The following is a 25,162-nucleotide window of genomic DNA, read 5'->3' as shown; positions in this document are numbered from 1 at the left end:
ATTAAATGTTTTTGAGGGTTCAGTTCAACGTGAACATACTATAGTTTTGTAGAAATGCATTCCAATATTGGTTATAATCGTAAAGCAAAAACCAACTAGGTGTGGAATAAAAAGTACACAATCATGATACTCTAATAGTACAATCCCCTTATTAGTGTAGTCAGCTATGTAAGTCACTCTGTTAGAGCGTTCAACTATGTCACAAGTCACCATGTAAAGAGCTCAGCTATGTAACAGGTCATCCTGTAGAGTGTACAAGTACAAAACAGTCAACCGCTAGAAAGTTCAGCTACACTACAAGCCTCAGCTTCATTACAAGTCAACCTGTACAGAGTCAACTACATCACAAGTTACCCTGTAAAGATCTCAGCTCTCTTTGTAGAGAGTTCAGCTACATTACAAGTCAACCTGTAGAGGGTTCAGCGTCACCCTGTAGAAAGTTCAGGTACAAACAAGTCAGTTAGAGAGTTCAGCTACATGACAAGTCACCTGTAGAGTGTTCAGCTATGTTACAAGTAACTTTGTGCCGGCACCTTTGATGCGGTGTCATAAAAGTTCATTAGTGGTGTTACTGGACAGGTGTATTATGTTACAAATGGTTAACAAGTATTAGGAATTTTACAACCTAATAAATAATATGGGAACTATTACAATAAAAAGTGCTTTTAACAAGAGAGACCATCACCTGGGAATTGATTTTACACTTCAGGTGATGATGATATATCCCTTGTTTAAACCCTACTAGCTTTTAAAATTTTTGTAGAAATTGTGTGTATTGCCATGATATTACAATCTAATCCAAAACAGCCAAGCTGCAAAAAAGGTGTGCGGCCCTCAGAAAGGCAATGGTGAAAAAAGATGTGAAATCCAAGGTGGCGGCCAAGAAATGGCTGTGATGGTAGGTTAATGGTAAAAATTTTAATAATGACAATTTAGGTAAATTTTGTGAAGCGGCACAAAAATTCACCTGAATTGTTGTTATTAAAATTTTTACCATTAACCTACCATCACAGCCATTTCTTGGCCGCCACCTTGGATTTCACATCTTTTTTCACCATAGCCTTTCTGAGGGCCGCACACCTTTTTTGCAGCTTGGCTGTTTTGGATTAGATTTCATTTCTTTTTGTATTTGTATACCAGCTTTAGGACTTTTTTAACCTACGTTTTTTTCTTAACTACAGGAAGAAGAAAAGATGAAGTAGATGTACTTTAAATATTTTATCAGAAAATGTACAAATTATATATACTGTATAATACATATTTGACCGCATTTGCGAAAAGGGGTCTTCCACACACATCCAATTTGCCAACTTTGACAATTGATAACTTCGGATTGGAAAGAGCTATTACCTTGATATTTGGGCAGTGGTGAGCACCACTATAGCTGAATCCATGGTGAAATTTTCAGGTTAATATATTACTTGAACACTGAGTTATGGTCTCCAACGTTTACGGAATTGGATGTGTGTGGAAGACCCCTTTTCGCAAATCCGGTCACATATATTGATTACAGAAATCTCCATGGTGGTTTCTTTGTAACTGGACACTCTACAAGGTGACTTCTTCTATTTGCTTTCTCTACAGGGTAAATTGTTTGTAGCTGAACGATCTACAAGGTAACTTCTTCTAGCTGATCTCTCTACAGGGTGATGTGTTTTTAGCTGAATTTTGTATAGGTGATTTGTTTGCAGCTGAGCTCTTTACAGAATGGTTTCTTTGTAGCTGAACTCTCTAAAAGGTAACTTCTTCTAACTGATCTTTCTACAGGGCAATTTGTTTCTGGCAGAATTTTCTACAGGGTGATTTCTTTGCAGCTGAACTCTCTACATGGTGGTTTCTTTGTAGCTGAACTCTCTACAAGGTAATTTCTTCTAGCTGATCTCTCTACAGGGAGATTTGTTCGTAGTTGAATTCTGTACAGGTGATTTGTTTGCAGCTGAGCTCTTTACAAAATGGTTTCTTTGTAGCTGAACTTTCTCCAAGGTAACTTCTTCTAACTGATCTTTCTACAGGGTGATTTGTTTGTAACTGAACTATCTACAAGGTAATTTCTTCTTGCTGATCTCTCTACAGGGTGATTTGTTTGTAGCTGAATTCTGTACAAGTGATTTGTTTGCAGCTGAGCTCTTTACAGAATTGTTTCTTTGTAGCTGAACTCTGTACAGGGTGATTTGTTTGTAGCTGAAATCCCTACAAGGTAACTTCTTCTAGCTGATCTCTCTACAGGGTGATTTGTTTGTAGCTGAACTCTCTACAGGTGGTTTCTTTGTAGCTGAACTCTCTACAATGTGACTTCTTCTAGCTGAACTCTCTACAAGGTGACTTGTTTCTAGCTGATCTCTCTACAGGGTGACTTGTTTGTAGCTGAACTCTCTACAGGTGATTTGTTTGTAGCTGAACTCTCTACATGGTGGTTTCGTTGTAGCTGAACTCTCTACAAGGTAACTTATTCTAGCTGATCTTTTTACACTGCATATTTGTTTGTAGCTGAGTTCTCTACAGGGTGATTTGTTTGCAGCTGAACTCTCTACATGGAAGTTTCATTGTAGCTGAACTCTCTACAATGTGACTTCTTCTAGCTGAACTCTCTACAGGGTGACTTGTTTCTAGCTGAACTCTCTACAGGTGATTTGTTTGCAGCTGAACTCTCTACATGGTGGTTTCTTTGTAGCTGAACTCTCTACAAGGTAACTTCTTCTAGCCGATCTTTCTACAAGGTGATTGAGTTTTTTGCAGCTGAACTCTTTACATGGTGGTTGCTTTGTAGCTGAACTCTCTAAAAGGTGACTTCTTCTAGCTGAACTCTCTACAGGATGATTTGTTTGCAGCTGAACTCTCTACGTGGTAGTTTCTTTGTAGCTGAACTCTCTACAATGTGACTTCTTCTAGCTGAACTCTCTACAGGGTGACTTGTTTTTAGCTGATCTCTCTACAGGGTGACTTGTTTCTAGCTGAACTCTCTACAGGTGATTTGTTTGCAGCTGAACTCTCTACATGGTGGTTTCTTTGTAGCTGAACTCTCTACAAGGTAACTTCTTCTAGCTGATCTTTCTACAGGGTGATTTGTTTGTAGCTGAATTCTCTACAGGGTGATTTATTTGCAGCTTAACTCTCTACAAGGTGACTTCTTCTAGCTGAACTCTCTACAGAGTGATTGATTTTTTTGCAGCTGAACTCTCTACATGGTGGTTTCTTTGTAACTGAACTCTCTACAGGGTGATTTGTTTGTAGCTGAACTCTCTACAGGGTGATCTGTTCATAGCTGAACTCCCTATAAGGTAACTTCTTCTAGCTGATCTCTCTACAGGGTGATTTGTTTGCAGCTGAACTCTACATGGTAGTTTCTTTGTAGCTCTACAATGTGACTTCTTCTAGCTGAACTCTCTATAAGGTGACTTGTTTCTAGCTGATCTCTCTACAGGGTGACTTGTTTCTAGCTGAACTCTCTACAGGTGATTTGTTTGCAGCTGAACTCTCTACATGGTTTATTTCTTTGTAACTGAACTCCCTGCAAGGTGACTTCTTCTAGCTGATCTCTCTACAGGGAGATTTGTTTGTAGCTTAACTCTCTAAAGGTGATTTGTTTGCAGCTGAACTCTCTACATGATGGTTTCTTTGTAGCTGAACTCTCTACAAGGTAATTTCTTCTAGCTGATCTCTCTACAGGCCGATTTGTTTGTAGCTGAACTCTCTACATGATGGTTTCTTTGTAGCTGAACTCTCTACAAGGTGATTTCTTCTATAGCTGATCTTTCTACAGGGTAATTTGTTTGTAGTTGAACTCTCTACATGATAGATTCTTTGTAGCTGAACTCTCTACAAGGTGATTTCTTCTATAGCTGATCTTTCTACAGGGTGATTTGTTTGTACCTGAACTATCTACATGATGGTTTCTTTGTAGCTGAACTCTCTACAAGGTAACTTCTTCTAGCTGATCTCTCTACAGGACAATTTGTTTGTACCTGAACTCTCACATGATTGTTTCTTTGAAGCTGAACTCTCTACAAGGTGATTTCTTCTAGCTGATCTTTCTACAGGGTGATTTGTTTGTAGCAGAACTCTCTACAAGGAAACTTCTTCTAGCTGATCTCTCTACAGGGAGATTTATTTGTAGCTGAACTCTCTATACATGATTTGTTTGCAGCTGAATTCTCTACATGATGGTTTCTTTGTAGCTGAACTCTTTACAAGGTAACTTCTTCTAGCTGATCTCTTTACAGGGTGAATTGTTTGTAGCTGAACGATCTACAAGGTAACTTCTTCTTACTTATCTCTCTACAGGGTGATTTGTTTGTAGCTGAACTTTCTACAAGGAAACCTCTTTTAACTGAGCTCTGTACAGGGTGAATTGTTTGTAGCTGAACTATCTACAAGGTAACTTCTTCTAGCTGATCTCTCTACAGGATGATTTGTTTGTAGCTGAACTATCTACAAGGTAACTTCTTCTAACTGATCTCTCTACAGGGTGATTTGTTTGTAGCTGAATTCTGTATAGGTGATTTGTTTGCAGCTGAGCTCTTTACAGAATGGTTTCTTTGTAGCTGAACTCTCTACAAGGTAACTTCTTCTAGCTGATGTATCTACAGGGTCACTAGTTTGTAGCTGAATTCTCTACATGGTGGTTTCTTTGTAACTGAACTATCTACAAGGTGACATCTTCTAGCTGATCTTTCAACAGGGTGATTTGTTTGTAACTGAACTCTCTACAAGAAAACTTCTTCTAACTGATGTCTGAACAGGGTGAATTGTTTGTAGCTGAACTCTCTACAGGGTGATTTGTTTGTAGCTGATCTCTATACAGGTTACTTATTTCTAACTGATCTCTTGAATTCTGTTCAGGGTGACTGCTCTATTAGGATGACTGCTCTATTAGAGTATCTCGATCTCGCACTTGCTACACCAAGTTGGATTTCGTGTTATAACTCCGTGGCTTTAAGTCTGATTTTTCTACACCATTGAAGAGCCTTTCTAAGATGATAACTCCATCTGTACAGCGATTTTCAAAGCATTACCCCAAGTGGTTTATCTGGTAGGCGTGGCAAGCATAATAATAATAATAATAATAAAATTAAAAAATTAAAAATTAGCTAATCTCGATTGCGTAATTGTTACACACTGTTGATTTTTTCGCTGTATCTTCCTGGTTTTTAGCTCGATTTCTTTCAAACCACAAAAGGTTTGAGGTTCAATAGTTAACCTATTCACCCACCGATTTTCAGCTTCTTCCCATACGCGGTTTACCCTGTAGGCGTGACAACATATTGGTGTTATTTTTCGTGCATAATCCCTCATAACTCTTTGCCTGTTTATGGTATTCCAGCCAAAGTTGGTACCGAGATGCGCCTTTATACCCCCCTTCTGTGTGCCAAATTTCAAGGCAATCGGATAACGCGTTCGCGTTTTATAGCAGTTTTTGTAAGTGTGCGAAAAGAGGAAGAAAAATAAGAAGAAGAAGAAGAAGAAGAAGAAAAAAACGAAGTAACTAAGCCAATTTTTGAAGTCGCATATCTCAGGAATGCCTGAAGTGATTTCACTCAAATTTGGAATGTGGAGTGCTGAAGGTGGAGGGAATCTACACAGCAAAATTTGTCTTGTTTCATCAAGGCAGCACAGAGCTACGGAGGTGCGAAAATTGCGTTTTCTTTCTTCCTGTCAATATACTCACGGGGTTGCGCGCCGGCTTCTTGGGCCGCACGACACACTACCGTGTGTCTTGATTATGTATTTACACATGGTTTTGTTTTGTAGGTTTTATACTCCAGTTTGTATACTCTTGTTTTGTGGGGTTTTGGTTTTTTCATCTTCTTCACTTGTTTCTTAGTCTGCGTTTTCCTTTCAAAATGAAAACATTGCTGGATTCATCACCATTCAGGATGAAGGTTCATATAGTTGAAGTACTGATGGTATTGCTGTTTGCACTTCTTTCTCCAACATTTACTGTCAGTCTGTCATTTTATCGAGATACTGGATTGTTCTGTACCTCTCAGTCTAATGATGTTGCATTTTATGGAGTACTGTTACCACTAGTTCTGATGTTTTTGATTGGAATTGTGTTGATGTTTCTGTCTTTCTGGATCCTCCGGAGAGTAAGTCAATTGTTAATTGTAAATAAATAGAGGGAACAAGCAATGTTTAATGTGATACTCATTATGCATAGTTATACAGTAGTTGGTTTTTGTATAATGTGTTTTGTGTATGTTGTTACATGCATGTGTGAGCATTGTTTACAAATGACTAATTGTGTTCTGCAAAGTAAACACAACAAGTGCATTTGTAGTTATCATGTAAAGTTGCTAAGAGTTATAGATAATCAACTTTGATGCACCAATGCCTTGACCTGCCCAACAAGTTTGTTTTACTTGTTTTACTTCTTTGTTGTCTACAAGGAAAAACCAATGACCTGTTAAATGTGTAATATTCTTTGAAATATGTGACCAGATTTTACAAAACCGAAACTAACACCTCCAGTGGATAGGTACACTATCGTACTACTAGTTTTGACACTCAGTACTAATCAAACTACTCAAGGCTGGTTTCAATAGATGTCTTTTCTGGGTGGTGTGTAGAGCTCAAATAGCGGTTTTCGGCCTTGTGAAAGACCTGGCTCGGCAAGAATCAGTGGTTTACTGGTGGACAGCCTGATAATGTTGGCCAGATGTTTTTCTGTGGATTTTGCAACATACCAGCCACTAAGGAGCCAGCACAACCCTGTAATCTCGTCTCTGGACTCCAATCATGGTCTGCCTCTATTTTGAGGTCTAACCCTTGCCCACCCCCCCACCCCCCATCCTCCACCCCTTTGTGAGCACTCGTGATACAACTTCACTTGTCCAACTACTCAGATTTTCTATCTTATTTGGCAGGAAACTCTACGAGCAGCTACAAGTACTGGAAGTGGTCTGAAAGGTAATAGATTGATGCATATTTAGTGTAAATATCATATGCGTGCTTGCTATCCTTGGAGAGTTATGCTGGCTTGAATTCTTTAAAACCGTTCATCTTGAAACTTCTAATGTGTGATTTGGATCGTTTTTCCAAAGTGTTGTGATAGAGAGTAGGAACAGTGAAACAATAATATTAATTTGTAGTTACCATAATTATTGAAAGTAACCATATCTAAAATAAACTGCAGTCACCTATTTGTCATACAGTACAGTAGTATTATTAGGGATCATGTAGAACTAGGCCTTTTCAGCCAAAAGTATCACCCTAAAACTGGCCTCAATTTCCCTTCATGACAGCTTGCACAGCAAAAATAGTGTTTCAATACTACCTAGTCTAACCCCGTCTTTATTCAGTATTGGAACAACTATTTTTAAAAACTCCCTATAATGAGACAAAACAAACCTCAAATCTATAAATGACTCTAATGTTATTCACTATTGAAGGTTGCAGTCTATTTTTGCTTGAGCCAAGGTAGAATTTATGGACTATTGGTTCCAACACCTAAACATAGACGGAATAAATACAGTCAGTATTTGTGTATGAATTATGCTGTGTTGGCAGTATTGGTTAGGTATAGCTAGCCCAAAAATGCCCCTCAAATCCTTCCAAAATGTTTTTATGGAATTTTAAAAATTTTCTATTTAACAGAATTTTATTCTGACTGACTGACTGACTGACGGACTGACCGACCGACCGACCGACCGACCGACCGTCCGACCGACCGACCGACCGACCGACCGACCGACCGACCGACCGACTAACTAACTGATGCCTCCAGCCAAGCATAACTCGACAATAGATAAGGCTACAGGCTTGATTTCTTTACTGTTTGACGTTGCTTCATCCCGAGATGTGCCTTTTCGCCAACTGCAGTATATACAATGCACGCATCTTGGACTTGCCTTTGTCCTCCTTTTTGTTCCAGTTATTCTTGATGACAATGCAAGGTGTTGATTTGCAACAATACAATGCAGCTTCCTTGTGGTTGTGTTCATTGGCTATTATGCTTAACACCCATATTTTCCATAGTGACTTGATTGATTGCAGGGATGCTTCTTGTACTGTTCTTCATTTGTAACGCTGTGTAATGGGCTGAAATAGGTGAAAGCAAAGCATAATGTAATGAGTAATTGGGGCTCGCAAATTGCCTGTATTTTTGTAGTGACTGGATTGATTGCAGAGGTGCTTTTCCTACTGTTCTCTGTTTGTAGCATATTGTATAATGGGCTGAGCATAGTTGAAAGCGAAGTGTAATGGCCACTTCAATTTCAAATCAGTAATTGATAACTGGGGTGCACATTCAGATTAAAACAGTTCTCTGGCACTATTCTTTCTTTTGATGTGGTAAGTATGGGTTCACCAGTTACAAAAAAGGTAGTACAAGGAAAATGATAGACTGAATTAGGGGTTAAAATGTCCACTAGTATATCTGCAGGTGTAGGCGACCTCCCTTGTTTCTCTACTTTTTATTTCTATTGTTCCTAATCGAACTTAAATTCCTAATTTTTCCTTATACTTATTCAATAATAATTCACACATTCAACAGGCTATATGGTCAGGACTTAATTGTCACTATGAACTGGTGAATTCATCAAGGTACAGTGTTTGGCCTATATCTACTCATACTTTCAATTGACAACAAGCACGTGTAACTCACATTTGTTTAATGATAAGATATGACTACTCTCTGTTATATCAGTTATAAATCTTGTTTCACTGTATATACTGAATCAATTTTAAAAAATGTGTGTAAAATTAATTAAGTAGCATGAATTTTTTATCCATGCATGTATTTCACTGCCTTTTGTTTCAAAAAACAGAATTATACAAACTATATAGTCAGATCTTTGTTCGCACATGTTCTACAGGTGGAACAAAAGCACAGAATGAAACTGTACTGCTATATGTAGCATCCAAGCATCAATATACAAGTGTAACAAAAAATTTGGAATTTTCAATATGAGTAGGGATCAAAGTAATAAAAAGTACTGAAACAAGTGAGATTTACCACGTGATGCCTTACTATACTACACACATATCCTTACTAGAACTGCAGAGGGTCTTGAAATGCTGAAACAAGTGACATTATCTACCACCTGAAGTCTTGCTAGTACACGCAATTCCTACTTCAGTGCCATTGTCTCTAACTTCTCAGGAACTGAAGTAGGGATTGTGTGTGTACTAGCAAGACTTCAGGTGGTAGATAATGTCACTTGTTTCAGCATTTCAAGACCCTCTGCAGTTCTAGTAAGGATATGTGTGTAGTAGTAAGGCATCAGGTGGTAAATCTCACTTGTTTCAGTACTTTTTATTACTTTGATCCCTACTCATATTGAAAATTCCAAATTTTTTGTTACACTTGTTTGTGTACTTTTTATTCACCTGCAGCATATTAGCAGAATCTCCAGGATTACATGCAAGTTCTCAATGTAAATGCTAGTAACATAGTACAATGGACTTTTATACAGACTATACAGCGAGGTGTGATGTAGAATGAAATCTTTCTCAGCAGAAATAGTTGTCTTATATTTTCATTACCAGAAATTGTTGACTGCTTTATTGAAATGTAATTTATTTATTTTTTTCTTGTAATTTGAGAAATCTTAATATGTGATTCTCATCTACCATCTGTGCACTGCTCATTTCTACAACAAAATCTATTACAAATGCTAAGTTCATAAGGATGCAATTGCAAATTAATTTTATCATGGTACTAATTTTGCTGAAGTAAATTATGCATAGAAGTACCATGCATTGTTATAATAGCTACCAGTTATAGCTTAAGATTCATCAAAGCATTAACACATCACCACACATCTACCCTGATTTGTTGATAGGCGATGATCGGTGTTGATGATGAGGTTAGGCTAATTATTTAGGGAAGCCAGAGGTGATACTTAGAGCTGTGCCTGTAGTGCAGATAGACACTGTCCCTCATCCAAATTACTCTTGATACACAACTATTTATAATCATAAGCAAAAATACTGCAACCTTGTGTTGCTATGTTCTGTCCTGTGTCATGCTCCTGAGTCACTGGTGGTGTAACTTTAACTTCTGTCCCAGATTGGCTGCCTCCATCATCGCTTTCTTTGTTTCCACGCCCCCTTCCTCTACGCCCTCCTCTTCTGCCTTCATGCCCCCTCCTCTACCTCCATGTCCCCCTCCTCTGTCTCCATGTCCCCTTCCTCTGCCTCCACGTCTCCCTCCTCTGCCTCCACGTCCCCAACCTCTATCACCTCCTGATGTGCTATTCTTCTGCTGGTGAATCCAATATTACCTCGGACAAAACACACAAAACGATAATAACAACAATACTCTTAGTTAACGCTATCTTGTTACAATAACTGAATTGAAAATAACACTAAATAGGTAGTGCTGTTCAAAGCAAAGAAATGCGTTTAGAAAAGCAAGCCGCAATTAAAACGTGGCCAACTATCTTTACTTGAAAACAACACTTAGATATCGCTAGTATATATTCACTTACACGTGTATATAGTTCGACGTTGAACAACTCGCTCTTTCTCAAAGTCTACTTCTAAACAACACTGTGACGTGTATTCGAATAATTTAGTGCGACAACATTTCTGGCTAGTGTTTGGGCCCCGCGCTAGCCTAAGCCGGCTGTGTATGCGGTGGTGAAGCCCTACCATGCTGGTGATTGCATATGATTATCACTACAGTGGAGAACCAAGGCTGATGGCCGCAGTAAAGAAGGATAAAAGGTAAGACAATAGCGCACACACTGTATCTTTAGCGCTATGTCAAAGGTTTCTTCTTGCAGAAATTTTGAGCGTTTCTGTGAAAGAATTAGGGCTGTAGCAGTACCCAGTTTTCCGATACGCTTGACTGAACGCGTCAGTCAGTCAGTCAGGCAGTCAGTCAGGCAGTCAGGCAGTCAGTCAGGCAGTCAGTCAGTCAGTAGAAAATTCGGTTGGATAATATTTTTTTTAAATTCGTAGAAATCCATTGGATGCGTTTCGAGCTGTTTTGAAAGCATAGGCGTGCTTTGTTTTCATAGTACAATGATGACAAATCGCCGTTATAGCTTAGAAAGTCTGCTTTTCATGCGATATTGTTTGGCGGGAAATGGTGAACCTTGATGATCCCTACCATTAAGTACTGCTATAGTTTGTGACTTGATGGTGACTATAACTTTAGTAAGACAAATATATATTAGTAAACTAAAACTATAACTAAAAGAGTTGTGCTTTAAACACCTGATACCACCTTATGCTGTATGCTGTATGATGCTTTGCCATCTTTTAAGATGGCAGTGTATGTAGTGAGTTGAGAGCATATGACCAGCGAGTAAACCTTGCAATTGATGGCCACTAAACCATGCAACAAGCATGCAGCACTATAAAACATGAGCAAACGTATTGTGAGTAAGATGGCTTATAAACAGTAAGATGGCTTGGAAATACTGGCTGTTTCTTGTTATTACTCTAAACGGTACATCATTTATTTATTATTTATTAATGCTTTACAGCACAAGTGCTGAAGGTCTGTAGGACACCTGGTCCTACAGCCTGCTCAAAGACTTTAGCTACATTAGGTGTGTTTGAAAAGTTGGAGAAGGGAGAAAAAATCCATGACTGGACCTAGGTAGCCTCAAACCTGCAGCCATCCGATTTACACTCGAATGCTTACAGGAGTCTACCAGGTGGTCAGGATGTTTTCTCCTTGTTATTTTCATGTAATTATATCCATAGGAATTCTAGAGAGTAACTCATTATCTCTAAGTACCCAAAGTAGAACCAAATGGACACTAGTTTATTTATTAATGCCAGTGTCATAAAAAGTGGTATCAGTGCATCACCTAACCAAGACATATGGCGTGATGTCGCATGTCAAAGAAAATCAGCACTTTCACATGGCAGACAAGGTCAAAGGCAGAGAAATTCCTGAACTTTGAAGAGCGAAGGGGCAGTGCCCCCTCACTTTTTCCAATGCGCGGTTGCTAAAGTATAGCAACTGTTGTGTCTCTCTTTAGTTATTGTCCAACGTGATGTAGTAGGATTTGTGCTAATAGTTATGCAAGAATGGAATACTACCTGATTCAGAGCTGAGAGTGGACGAGATCGGGATGCTCTAATAGAGAAGTCATCTAAATACTCTAATACAACATTCAATGGAAACATGTATATATATATAAGTTAGTTCTGTCAATCTGTCTCCATTGCAACTTCCACAATATTATAGGAGAGTATCTTGTTCAAGTACGTACATGTTTACTACTTAAAAATGCTCTCAGATTCAACCTCAAAGCACTCAAATATCAAAATTTTCTGGTGAGAGCATGCTCTCAGACCTCCTAGTATCAGTACACTTTACATGGGAGTGTGTTTTGCACACCAAGGTACTGTTAATGACTTTTAAATGCTTTGTAACTGACAACCACCCCACATGACTTGCCCCCCTACTTTGGAGTACTGTTATCCGCCCCTGCAATTTTGTGTTTGCACAACATAGGTGTGCCTGTAAAGCACCAAGTTTGTGAAATGTCCTACCCTTTGGTCAAACCATTGCCAAGAAGCACACCTTTTCATTTCATTCGTACTTTCTGGATCTATTTTTCTTTTTCAACATGTGAATTATTTATTATAATAAGCATTTATTTCAAATTTCCTAGTTAAATAAGCTGTTTAACTTCCTACAGTGTATTGTGAAGGAGTTTAAATATTTTAAAAATGTATTATGCAAAACCCTCAGTTTTGGGATGAACTAAACTGTGTGGACAATGTAACAAAGTGTGGAATCATTGTTTTGTTTAGAATATATATCGATCTAGAATCGTATGTGTGAGGGCGATTAACCGATTAATCTAAATATTTGTCACTAATAGGTTTTACATCTTATCTCATCAATTAGCAAAAATCAATTTTGTTGTAATATAGGCAGGTGGAGCAAGATAATATAGTGCCGCTGGTACATAATTAGTTTTAAATTACCCTGTCTGTCATAGTTTGTCATATATAGATAATAGTTAGACACCAAGTCTAAGGGAACTAAGTGATTTAGTAACTGTGAAGGCCTGACCCATGTGCAGCGAAGGCACCACTAAGGGCCTGAGGGGTTACTAAATCACTTAGTTTTCGTAGTTCATGGTCTCTAACTTATCATACAGTACTATAGTAGTGTCATCGAAGGTGTGGGGGTAATGCGTGATATAATAATATAACCCAAAAACCTGCCGCGATTTTTCCTCACAATGACATGACAGTATTGGTTGGGTAAAACCGAGCTCAAAAGTGTCTTCAGATTAACCCGAAACATTTCCATCAAGTTGTTACAGAATTTTTAAAAAAGTAGTTATTCAACGGAATTTTCTACTGCCTGCCTGCCTGTCTGCCTGCCTGATTCCTTCAGCCAAGCGTAGCAGAAAACTGGCTACACCTATAGCCCTAATTCTTTTGCAGAAACGTTTCTAGTTCATTTTAGAAAAAACTTTGGTATATTAATAAACATACAATGCTTTTGCTATTGTCTTACCTTTTGTCCTTCTTTACCATGGCTATCAGTCAAGGTTCTACCGCTGAGTGTTAATAGACTACAATATGGCTTCCATCTACCAGTGTATATTGCATCAAACTATTCGAATACATGTGTTCGCTGGTTGCACCAAACTATTTGGGCACATGCATACGTGACTCGCTGTTGATATCGATCAATGAGAACAACCCATGGCGAACTATATAGCAATGTGCAAGTCAATAAAATTATATAGTAACAATGTTAAACTGAGTCGGGTCATCCAAGTCCCACTTTACAGATTTTTCTGGTCTGACCCCACTTACTAAATTAAATGTGGACGTGTTACTACACATCATAGTCCTGCTTCTTTTGTGAGCCACACTCACTTATGTAAATTACTGTCTGTAGACATATGATAGCCACGCCCATTCATCAGTCTGTAGGTATGCATGAATCCACGCCCACTTACATAAATTACTGTCTGTAGACATATGGTAGCCATGCCCATTCATCGATCTGTAGGTATGCACGAATCCACGTCCATTATTGTCTGCAGGCTTATGTAGAGCCATGCCCACTGATCAGTTGTTATTGTATGAGTTATAAACTAGTATAATAGTGCTGTGAGTAACTCTTTTAAAATATTGTGACTGGTTTTGTGAAAAGCAGGCTATTTAGTGGTCATGAGCTTGCAAAAAAACTTCACAAACAAGTATAAGAACAATGTACAGTAGGGATATTCACTTCTTTTTGTTTTACAGTATTTGGACATTACGTACTACTCTGATCCAGCTTATTTCAGTACTTTTTTATTGTAGCACTATACACTGTCCCTACTCTAATTTAAAATTCCTAATTTTTCTTATATTTGTTTAGACTATGCATGTACGTACCTTTATAGCCATGTCATGAGTATGGGATGAAAGAGCAATGAAAAATGGCTGAACACTCCTCCTAAAATTCCTATATATGGCGCCCACAAAAATAATTATTTGAGGAGTGGGTACCTGTAACCAGAGTAATGGCTGTAGCTAGATGCGCTTAGTCTATTATTTGTGCTAGAATTGTTTGCAGAACACAAGAAGAAGAATATTACATGTACAGCATTAGCAATAAGCATTAAGAATGAAAATAAAAGTGTAATTCTGCTCCTGATTCATGACAGTGAATGACAGTGAATGTAAGCCAGCTTCTTGACCGGCTTTGCTAAATTAAAGACCGAGTTGTTCAACAATCAGTGATGCAAATAGTGGTGGATTAAGATATAGAAAGACACACACACACACACACACACACACACACACACACACACACACACACACACACACACACACACACACACACACACACACACACACACACACACACACACACACACACACACACACACACACACACACACACACACACACACACACACACACACACACACACACACACACACACACACACACACACACACACACACACACACACACACACACACACACACACACCAAGTACTGCATTGTGTCTTTTGTGTTATAATTATTTAATCATGTACAAAATTTCTTGAGGGCACACAGGTGACTGAGTGAACATGTGTTGGTGACTAAGTGATTTAGTAAACCTCTAAATGAGCTGTTGCATAGTCTTAAAAAACTTAGCATACTAAGAATTTGAGCAAATAAAACAACCATCATGATTAATAGAGGCCTTGATTACATTCCTTCATTCAGAGAGATATATTTTATATTATGATGTCAAGATTTAATCAAAAATTGAGATCATTTTCAAATTAATTCTCTAAAAGGGTAATATCGTCCAACACTATAAATAATGTTTCAACAGTTTTGCTTAGAAAAATCTTAAGCATTTTACAAAAGAATGTACATCATCTTAATTAATTAACTCTCACTTGTTTGTTTAGAATGACTGATCTATTACAGTATCTGGACTTCACTCTTGTTATGTATGCTTGATTTTGCACCATGTCTATAAAGGCTTGTACCTTGATACATAGCTTACCAAGATCCGAAAGAAAATTCAGTTAGTTGTTATAAACAATTTATCCACTGGGCAGGCATTACAGTAAATTACATTTGTCTTTTATTTTGATCATAGGTGATCACATGTAACTCTGTAGCAGAAATTACAGTCAATTGGAACAGAAGAGGGTGGAAGCATTTTAAGCACTACTGAACATGTCACCTTAATTGCATAGTTTCGTTTGGAATATCACATGAAGCTCAATAATCCCAATAAAAAGCATCAGATAGTGGTGAACACTTGGGATCATTAAATATTTCAATTGTGCTTCATAGACAATATAACATAGCAATCTTTAGCTGTCTGTTGAAAAGGCTGAGAAAAGGCACTTATAGGTTTGGTAAAATCCTATGACTGGCTATTATGTATTAATATTTGCCTGTCTACCACCACCCCTCACTTGCCATACCTACTGTATGTGGGAATGCCTGATGCTTCTAAATTTGTGACCCAGTCTGATAAATATATAGTCTTATTACCTTTCCAAATATCTATGTATGATAAAATTAATCATAACATCCCATGTCCTCCATGAATGTAATTAAAACTTTGTTACTATTATTGTGCTATGCAATGGCTTTAAACTAACTGAAAAAGCTTCAGTATGCTACCTAATTCACAAAGCAAGTTATGAGTTGACAAGTTATGCCAACTGGAAAGGAGCAATGTAAGAGATTTAGCTATAGTTATACCACGGGAACGAGTGCGTATAAGCACCGGTGCCCATGGTATAACTAATATGTTCTGCATGCTGACTTACCTAATTGGCAAAATCTTTAGTTGCTATACCCTTCTCTTATATAGGGACCCAAGTAAGCTGCGATTGTGGGATTGAACTTTGCCAAACAAACTGTGATTGTGGGATTCAATCAAACAGTACTTTGATTTTACTTTTGCTAATATAGCAATTTAAGTTAATTATGTTACATTAACTACATTTACAATAACAAAAAACAAACTATTGTTGATGTATTAAAATTGAATCCCAGAATTACAGCTTGTTTGGCAAAATTCAATCCCACAATCACAGCTTGCTTGCTTCCCTATATCTATATGAGAAGAGAGATCAAGATACACGGTAGTGTGTCGTGCAGCCCAAGAAGCTGGCGTGCCACACCGTGAGGATATTAACAACAATAAAGTAAATGCGATTTTCACACCCTTGTAGCTCCGTGATTCCTTATCCAATTGAAACCAAAATTGCTACAGAAGTGCCAGCTCGGTAGGGAGTCCACATTCCAAAGTTAAAGAAAATCGCTCCGGCCATTTCCGAGATACAAGCGGCCAAAGTTTGGGGATTTTTTCTTCGTTTTTTTTCTTCTACTTCTTTTTGCACACTTCGCAAAATCCACTATAAAACATGAACGTGTGTTCTAATTAATCGGGCTGAAATTTGGCACACTCAAAGAGCTCATCAAGGCACATCACAGTACTAAGATTGGTATGAATCCGATGAATATTCACAGAGTTATGATCGATTGTTTGCGTAAAATAAGGTCGAAGGTCTGTCACGCCCACAGCAGGGTAAACCGCTTGAAGGAATGAGCTGAAAATTGCTATGTAGATGGAGTAACTAGGCTCCTAGGCTATGGATAAACACCTCGAACAGACTCTGCCTTCTGTGTATACCCTCCAGTGCCTAACTGGTAAAGTAGATAATAACAACAATAATAATAATAACTATCGTACGAGTGCCTTTTTGTGGTTTGAAAGGAATCCAGTTAAAGGCCATCGAGATATGAAACAACCCAACCTGTGTCACAATTATTCGATTGATTTTTATGAATAAAAAAGACTTAGTTTTCACACCTACCAGGCAAACCGCTTAGAGCAATGAGCTGAAAATCGGTGTGTAGCTGAAATAATTATCATAGAAAGTCCTTGCAGTAGTACAGAAGAATCGGATTACAAACCACTGAGTTATGATTCCAAAGCCAACTACGTGTAACATATGCAAGACTAAGATACTCTAATAGAACAGTCACCCTAATAGAGCATTCAGCTACATTTATAACTTACTCCATTATAGAATTATATCATTTCAAGTTATTCTGTAGGGAGTTCAGCTTAATTTTATAGACAATTCAGCTACAAGTAAGTCACCCTGTAGAGAGTTCAGCTACAAATAAATTATGTTGCTGTAGAGATTCAGAACATTATAAGTCACACTGAAGAGAATTCAGCTATAAACAAGTCACCCTGTAGAGAGTTCAGCTACAACAAGTCACTCTGTAGCGAATTCAGCTACAAACAAGTCACTGCGTAGAGGGTTCAGCTACAAAAAAGCTACCCAGTAGAGAGTTCATCTAGATCAGCTACAACAAGTTACTTTATACAATGTTCAGCTACAAGTAAGTCACTCTGTAGAGAGTTCAGCTACAAACAAGTCACTCTGTAGTACAAACAAGTCACCGTGTAGCTGGAGAGTCCAGCAACCAATCAAAAAAACTTCTCTGTAAAGAGTTCAGCTATACAAACATGATATAACTCAATAGAGAAAGTTATAACTCTGTATAGAGATCAGCTAGAAACAAGTCATCCAGTAGAGAGATCAGCTATAAGACATCACCTTATAGAGTTCAGTTATAAAGAAACCACCATGTAGAGAGTTCAGCTGCAAACAAATCACCTTTTAGAGAGTTCAGCTATGAACAGATCACCCTGTAGAGAGTTCAGCTAGAAAAAGTCATCCTGTAGAGAGATCAGCTAGAAGGATCACCTTGTAGAGAGTTCAACTACCAACAAATCACCCTGCAGATTATAGTTCAGCTACAAACAAGTCACCCTGTAGAGAGATCAGCTAGAAGAAGTTACCTTGTAGAGAGATCAGCTAAAAGAAACCATCATGTAGAGAGTTCAATTACAAACAGATAACCCTATAGAGAGTTCAGCTACAAACAAGTCACAATGTAGAGAGATCAGCTAGAAACAAGTCACCGTGTAGAGAGATCAGCTAGAAACAAGTCACCCTGTATAGAGATTAGTTACAAAGAAACCATCCTGTAGAGAGTTCAATTACAAACAGATAACCCTATAGAGAGTTCAGCTACAAACAAGTCACTGTGTAGAGAGATCAGCTAGAAACAAGTCACCCTGTAGAGAGATCAGCTACAAAGAAACCATCCTGTAGAGAGTTCAGCTACAATCAAGTTACACTATAGAGAGATCAGCTAGAAACAAATTATCTTGTAGAGAGTTCAGTTACAAACAAATCACCCTGTAGAGAGTTCAGCCACCCCGTAGAGAGTTCATCTAGAACAAGTCACCTTGTAGAGAGTTCAGCTACAAAGAAACCACCATGTAAAGAGTTCAGCTGTAAACAAATCACCCTGAAGAGAGTTCAGCTAGAAACAAATCACCCTGAAAAGAGTTCAGTTACAAGCAATGAGAGTTTCAGCTACAGTTCAGTTTTGCAAGAAGTCACCTTATTAACTAAATTATGTGATAATCATCATTCAATGTTAAATATACAAATATTTCATCAGACAAAAGCTATACACACAATTACTTCCTTTGTTCCACAATTCCTGCAGTAAAGAAAAAAAAACAAGTTAAAAGGAAGCACCAAAGCCATATGGCCAGCTTTGTGGCTTGCAATACAAAAAGAAGTTATATCTAAACCAAAACGGCCAAGCTGTAAAAAAAGAGTGCGGCCCCCAAAAAGGCCAAGGTGAAAAAGATGTGAAATCCAAGGTGGCGGCCAAGAAATGGCTGTGATGGTAGGTTAATGGCAAAATTTTAATTACGACAATTCAGGTGGATTTGGTGCCAAATCCTAGTGGAGGAGGTAACACAAATTCACCTGAATTGTCGTAATTAAAATTTTTGCCATTAACCTACCATCACAGCCATTTCTTGGCCGCCACCTTGGATTTCACATCTTTTTTCACCTTGGCCTTTTTGGGGGCTACACTCTTTTCTTACAGCTTGGCTGTTTTGGTTTAGATAAAGTATAACATCAAAGAAATCTAATGATTTCTGGATATAGTGTGCACTCCTATTAGGTGTGCAATGTCTCGAGTTAACGAGATATATGCACTGGCTTAACGAGATATATGCACTGGCTTAATGAGATATATGCACCGTAGCAGTGCGTGTAGGTGTATATATCGTTAAGGCAGTGCGTATATCTCATTAACATTTTGAGTCAGTGCAATATGTGATATATATGCACTGGCTTTCCTTTGATTTGAGGTGTGAAAGTGGTACATCAAGACACACGGTAGTGTGCCATGCGGCCAAGAAAGCTGGCGCACCACACCATGAGTATATTTACAGGAAGAAACAAATGCGGTTTTCACGCATATGTAGCTCCATGCTCCCTTCTCGAATTGGGACCATTTTTATACTGCAAACACCCTCCACCTTCAGGACCCCACATACCAAATTTGAACAAGAGTGTGTAATGCAATCGTGAAATATAAGACTTCAAAATTCAGCTTAATTTCTTCACTTTTTTCTTTCTTCGTTTAGTGGGCTCAGGGGGCTTAGATTTTTCTTTTCGCCCACTTTACAAAAACCATTATAAAATGCAAATGTGTAGCTCAATTGTCTTGAACTTTGGTGCACTTTAAGAATATATTGCGGCACAATCACGTACTAAGGTTGGTGCAAATCTTAATATCCACAGAGCTATGGACGATTATTTGCATTAAAAAAGGACAACTTGTTGTCACGCCTACAGGATAAACTACTTATGGGAATAACTTAACAATTGGTATGCATGTAGGTTAACTATCATAGCTCAAACCTTTTGTGGTTTAAAAGAAATCGCATTGATAACTACAGAGTTACAAGGAAAAAACCAAACAACTGTAAGTCGCGGGATCGAAATATTCTAATAGTACAGTCACTGTGGGGTAAAAAAGGTGCATTAAAAATGTCGAAAAAAAGGTTATTTACCAGCGTTCAAGCCAGAGACCTCCATACTGAACACCCAAATCCTTAACCACTGAGCCACTGCTATCACAGTTAATCACCTTACTTTATTTCTACTTTATAAATGAAAATTCTAGGTAAAATCTACTCAATAATCAAGTTCATAATTTCATAGATTTTTCATAGATCTACCAATAGATAATCTAGATTGTTCTAGAACAGTCTACAGAAATTATGAAAGCAGCCGTGTCGTGTGGCCAAGTACAGCCAGTGTGAGCGGGCGACATACTCATTTTACGGAACCAGAAAACACCGTTTTCATGCATCCTTTACAGGTGAGACCCGGCCTTCATTACGCAACAGCTAATAGTGAGGATGGAACTCGTTTAGATGTTTATGCTTCAAGATTTTGGGGAGGTAAGCAAACATCTGATTAATGTCAAAGTTAAGGCTATTGCACCTTCATATCATGGTACCCAAGTATCCTAACCCGTGATAGTTTATTGATGTTTTGAATGTGAGAAGCAATGGAAGTATGAACAATGAAGTTGAAACGGGTGGTATGGGTCATGCTGCTCAGTGCTGTATTTTACAGAAGATTTGCTCTCCTTGTCTCTCTTCAGAAGGAGTAGTTTCATATAGTTCTGTGATGTCAGGGTGGAGGCAAGAGGTGCTGGTAACCCTGGGAATAATAAAAAAATCTAAATAACATGTATCTGTAGCTCCAAAGTGCTTGAATGGTATAATTAACCATTTCTGCAGTGGTAGCTTCCTCAGGGTAGGGAATCTCCCATTCTTAGCTTGAGTCATTGGGGATATACTCATCTTCAAAATTCATCTTATTTCAGCCAAGCAGTCTTCGATGATTCCTGTAGAAAAGGGAAAAAAAGTTAAAATGAATTATCAAGTAGGCTGGCTTTGGAACTTGCAATTACAAAAAGAAGTGGTATCCAGCCAAGCTGTGAAAAAAGGTGCAGCCTTATAAAGCCTGGGTGAATACATTTGTGAAATCAAAGGTGGCAGGCAACAAATGGCTGCAATGATATTAATACTAATAAATTTTAACAATGTGCAAAGCCATTATTAAAATTTATTAGTATTAACATCATTGCAGCCATTTGTTGGCCGCCACCTTTGATTTCACAACTTTTTCACCCAGGCTTTTTAAGGCCACACCTTTTTTCACAGCTTGGCTGTTTTTGTGTGGATATATACATGTACCATCCTTTCATAAAATGACCTGGTCTGACAAAACCAGTTTTATAGGCTTCATAAATGTACAAGATACAAGTTTTAAATGCGCACATTGGAAACCAGGGTGGTTATATGGATTGAATAGTTCGTTTAGTCACGCACATGCATGAAATAATTCATTTATTTAATGCACTCAAAGCTACCATCATCATCTGTGTTTCTCTACCTTTTTAAATTAATAATTTTTCTTTGCATAATATAAATATGTTTCAAAATCTTTCTTTTACATATTATAATATTATTATGTGCATTTTCCCTACAGAAGCATCATTTGGAGTCAAATAATATCACAGTTTCTAAAGTATTTTGTCTTGGCTTTTCAGCTCCAGAAGTCAAACTGCTTCTGTTGTTTTGCTACTACACACTAGCATTATTCTTTTCTTTTATTACAGTGATTGCACATTTGCTTGCAACAGATACTTTGACTACCAGCTCTAATAAATATATTGTTTGTTCAGCTGGTGGTGACAGGGAGCAATGCGGGGAGTACAGAGAGAGGGCTGAAAACTCATTAATTGGACCACTTTCTCTAACAATGCTAACTGTTATATTGTACTCATTGACCAACTTAAGTCACTTGGTGTATTTGGTGCATTTCCCAACTGTTAAAAGATTTTTACGGAGTATTAGTAACTTATGATGTATTCAAAACATGTTATAATACTGTATGCATGCTGTTTTGTATATGAGTTTTTTGATTTGAATGCCTGTATGTAAGTTGTTTTGTACTGTAGCTACATAGTCTTTAATACCCTTTGCCTTACATAGCATGCAGAGCCAGGCTTGCTTTCCCCTAATGCCAGTCTTCAAAGCAAAGTACGTATAGAAATCACACAACCATAGATAAAAGAGCCTATATACGGTTCTGTAGGTAAATATCTATATGATACTACTGTAGTAATGTATAGTTGTTTTAGAAAGTGACAGGTGTGTAGGTAGTATTACCATAAGCATTGCTTGGGGTTACGACAGACAGTTGTTTGCATGGTCAATTTATTTGTGTAGGCTAGCTACTCATTAATTAAGTTCCTCTCGTCAGCTGCATGATAAAGCATTTATTAAGAGTTCATAACTCTTAAAATGTATGCAACACTTGAAAGCTTGCATTGTCCTGCACCTTTTCATTCTATCATACAATAACTGCATTTAAACTAGATTTAGTTAACTGCTATGACATCAGAGGTGGTGGAGGTTAAACAATGAAATTTCACAGTGAGTTATTATTACTAACTTCACAGTGTAATATACATTGGCAGACAAAGTGTATGTTGTACAAAGTGACAGATTGTATATATGCATAAATGGAATATTGGCATCTTGTGCCAGTACCCAAGACTACATTATTTATTATTACCTAGCTTAGAAATTAACTAACTCAACTTACAAAATTCAAAATTTAGACTACTTAACTACTACAACGAAATACAAATTGCTAATAGATGCTATTATAATTGACAAGTTACTAACAGAACTAGATGTGATCAAAAGTTTATGAATGAGTGGTTGATATAGGAACTGCGCAGGGGCAGAGATAATGGAATTCGTGTAAATCAGTATGTAGGATTGAAGTTTGTAAATTGTAATAAAATCATTCCAGACGAAGGATTTGATTTGATTATTGATGGTAGCTGTTGATAAATCCATGTTAATAATAGGTAAAGAGTTCCACAGTCTACATGTTCGATTGAAATAAAAGTGATGCTGTTTGTTGTTGAAAAATGTATTGTGGTTCAATTTTATTCCATTGGATCTAATGCAGCTAGCTACTGGAAAAGGAAATGTGTGAAGAGATGTTAAACTTGACAGAGGTGTAACAATGTAGGCAGGTGAGCCCTCACCAAATATTAGTGACTACAAATATTGGTGACTACACTGAGAGCTACATTTGACCTGTTAGATGCATTGAAAGTTTGCATTAACAGAGTTTATAGGCTCAACTTGTTGAGTCCATCCAGGATCAGCCGTGGCCAGGAAGTTAAATTACCAGAACAAAAATTGATGTACTCTAATCAGGGGTGGCTCTAGCGGGGTTTCTGAGGTTTCTGGAAACCAGTTATGTTCAGATTGAGATACTCTAATAAAGCAGTTAATCACTCTAATAAAGCAGTCGAAGTGTTCAGAGCAGCAGTGTAGCAAGCTACGTGGGTATAATTTAGGATTTTTATGTACTTTATCAGTGATATTAATATCTAATCCAAAACAGCCAAGCTGTAAAAATAGTGTGCGGCCCTCAAAAAGGCTATGGTGATAAAAGATGTGAAATCCAAGGTGGTGGCCAAGAAATGGCTGTGATGGTAGGTTAATGGTAAAAATTTTAATAACAACAATTCAGGTGAATTTTGGTGCCGCTTGGTCAATAGGCACAAAATTCACCTAAATTGTCGTTATTAAAATTTTTACCATTAACCTACCATCACAGCCATTTCTTGGCCGCCACCTTGGATTTCACATCTTTTTTCACCATAGCCTTTTTGAGGGCCGCACACTTTTTTTACAGCTTGGCTGTTTTGGATTAGATTTCACTTCTTTTTGTATTTGTATACCCCAAAGCCGGCCTATGGCCTGCTTTGGGACTTTTTAAACCTATCTTTTTTTCTTTACCACAGGAAGAAGAAAAGATGAAGCAGATGTACCTTAAATATTTCTGATTTTATCAGTAAATGTATGAATTATATATATAATACATATATTTATTACAGAACTGTCCATGGTGGTTTCTGTGTAACTGAACACTCTTCAAGGTAACTTCTTCTAGCTGATCTCTCTACAGGGTGATTTGTTTGTAGCTGAACTATCAACAAGGTAACTTCTTCTAGCTGCTCTCTCTACAAGGTGATTTATTTGTAACTGGATTCTGTACAGGTGATTTTTTTTGCTGCTGAGCTCTTTACAGAATGGTTTCTTTGTAGCTGAACTCTCTACAAGGTAACTTCTTCTAACTGATCTCTCTACAGGGAGATTTGTTTGTAGCTGAACTCTCTACAGGTGATTTGTTTGCAGCTGAACTATCTAGATGGTGGTTTCTTTTTATTGTAGCTGAACTCTCTACAAGGTAATTTCTTCTAGCTGAACTCTCTACATGGTGGTTTCTTTGTAGCTGAACTCTCTACAAGATAACTTCTTCTAACTGATCTTTCTACAGGGCAATTTGTTTGTGGCAGAATTTTCTACAGGGTGATTTCTTTGCAGCTGAACTCTCTACATGGTGGTTTCTTTTTATTGTAACTGAACTCTCTACAAGGTAATTTCTTCTAGCTGATCTCTCTACAGGGTGATTTGTTTGTAGCTGAATTCTATACAGGTGATTTGTTTGCAGCTGAGCTCTGGTTTCTTTGTAGCTGAACTCTCTACAAGATAACTTCTTCTAACTGAACTCTCTACAGGGAGATTTGTTTGCAGCTGAACTCTCTTCATGATGGTTCTTTGTAGCTGAACTCTCTACAAGGTAACTTCTCCTAGCTGATCTCTCTACAGGAGATGTGTTTGTAGCTGAACTCTCTACAGGTGATTTGTTTGCAGCTGAACTCTCTACATGATGGTTTTTTTGTAGCTGAACTCTCTACAAGGTAACTTCTTCTAGCT

At 37.8% G+C, this 25,162-nt stretch overlaps 1 protein-coding gene across 1 annotated transcript in view; it reads left to right on the top strand.

The window, feature by feature from the left end:
• The window catches only part of LOC136261786 (uncharacterized), a 44,236-nt gene extending 21,952 nt beyond the window's left edge, over positions 1-22,284 (top strand). Inside the window, exons 6-7 of the mRNA XM_066055847.1 lie at positions 5,749-6,086; positions 21,843-22,284. Of these exons, the coding sequence (XP_065911919.1) occupies positions 5,749-6,086; positions 21,843-22,220 (716 nt within the window). The 3' untranslated portion in view covers positions 22,221-22,284. The remainder of the gene's footprint in view (positions 1-5,748; positions 6,087-21,842) is intronic.
• The last annotated feature ends 2,878 nt before the right edge of the window (positions 22,285-25,162 follow it).

The sequence above is a fragment of the Dysidea avara genome, chromosome 7 (assembly GCF_963678975.1).
Source record: "Dysidea avara chromosome 7, odDysAvar1.4, whole genome shotgun sequence".
Classification (NCBI taxonomy): Eukaryota; Metazoa; Porifera; class Demospongiae; order Dictyoceratida; family Dysideidae; genus Dysidea; species Dysidea avara.
This window is presented reverse-complemented; position numbering and strand designations above follow the sequence as displayed.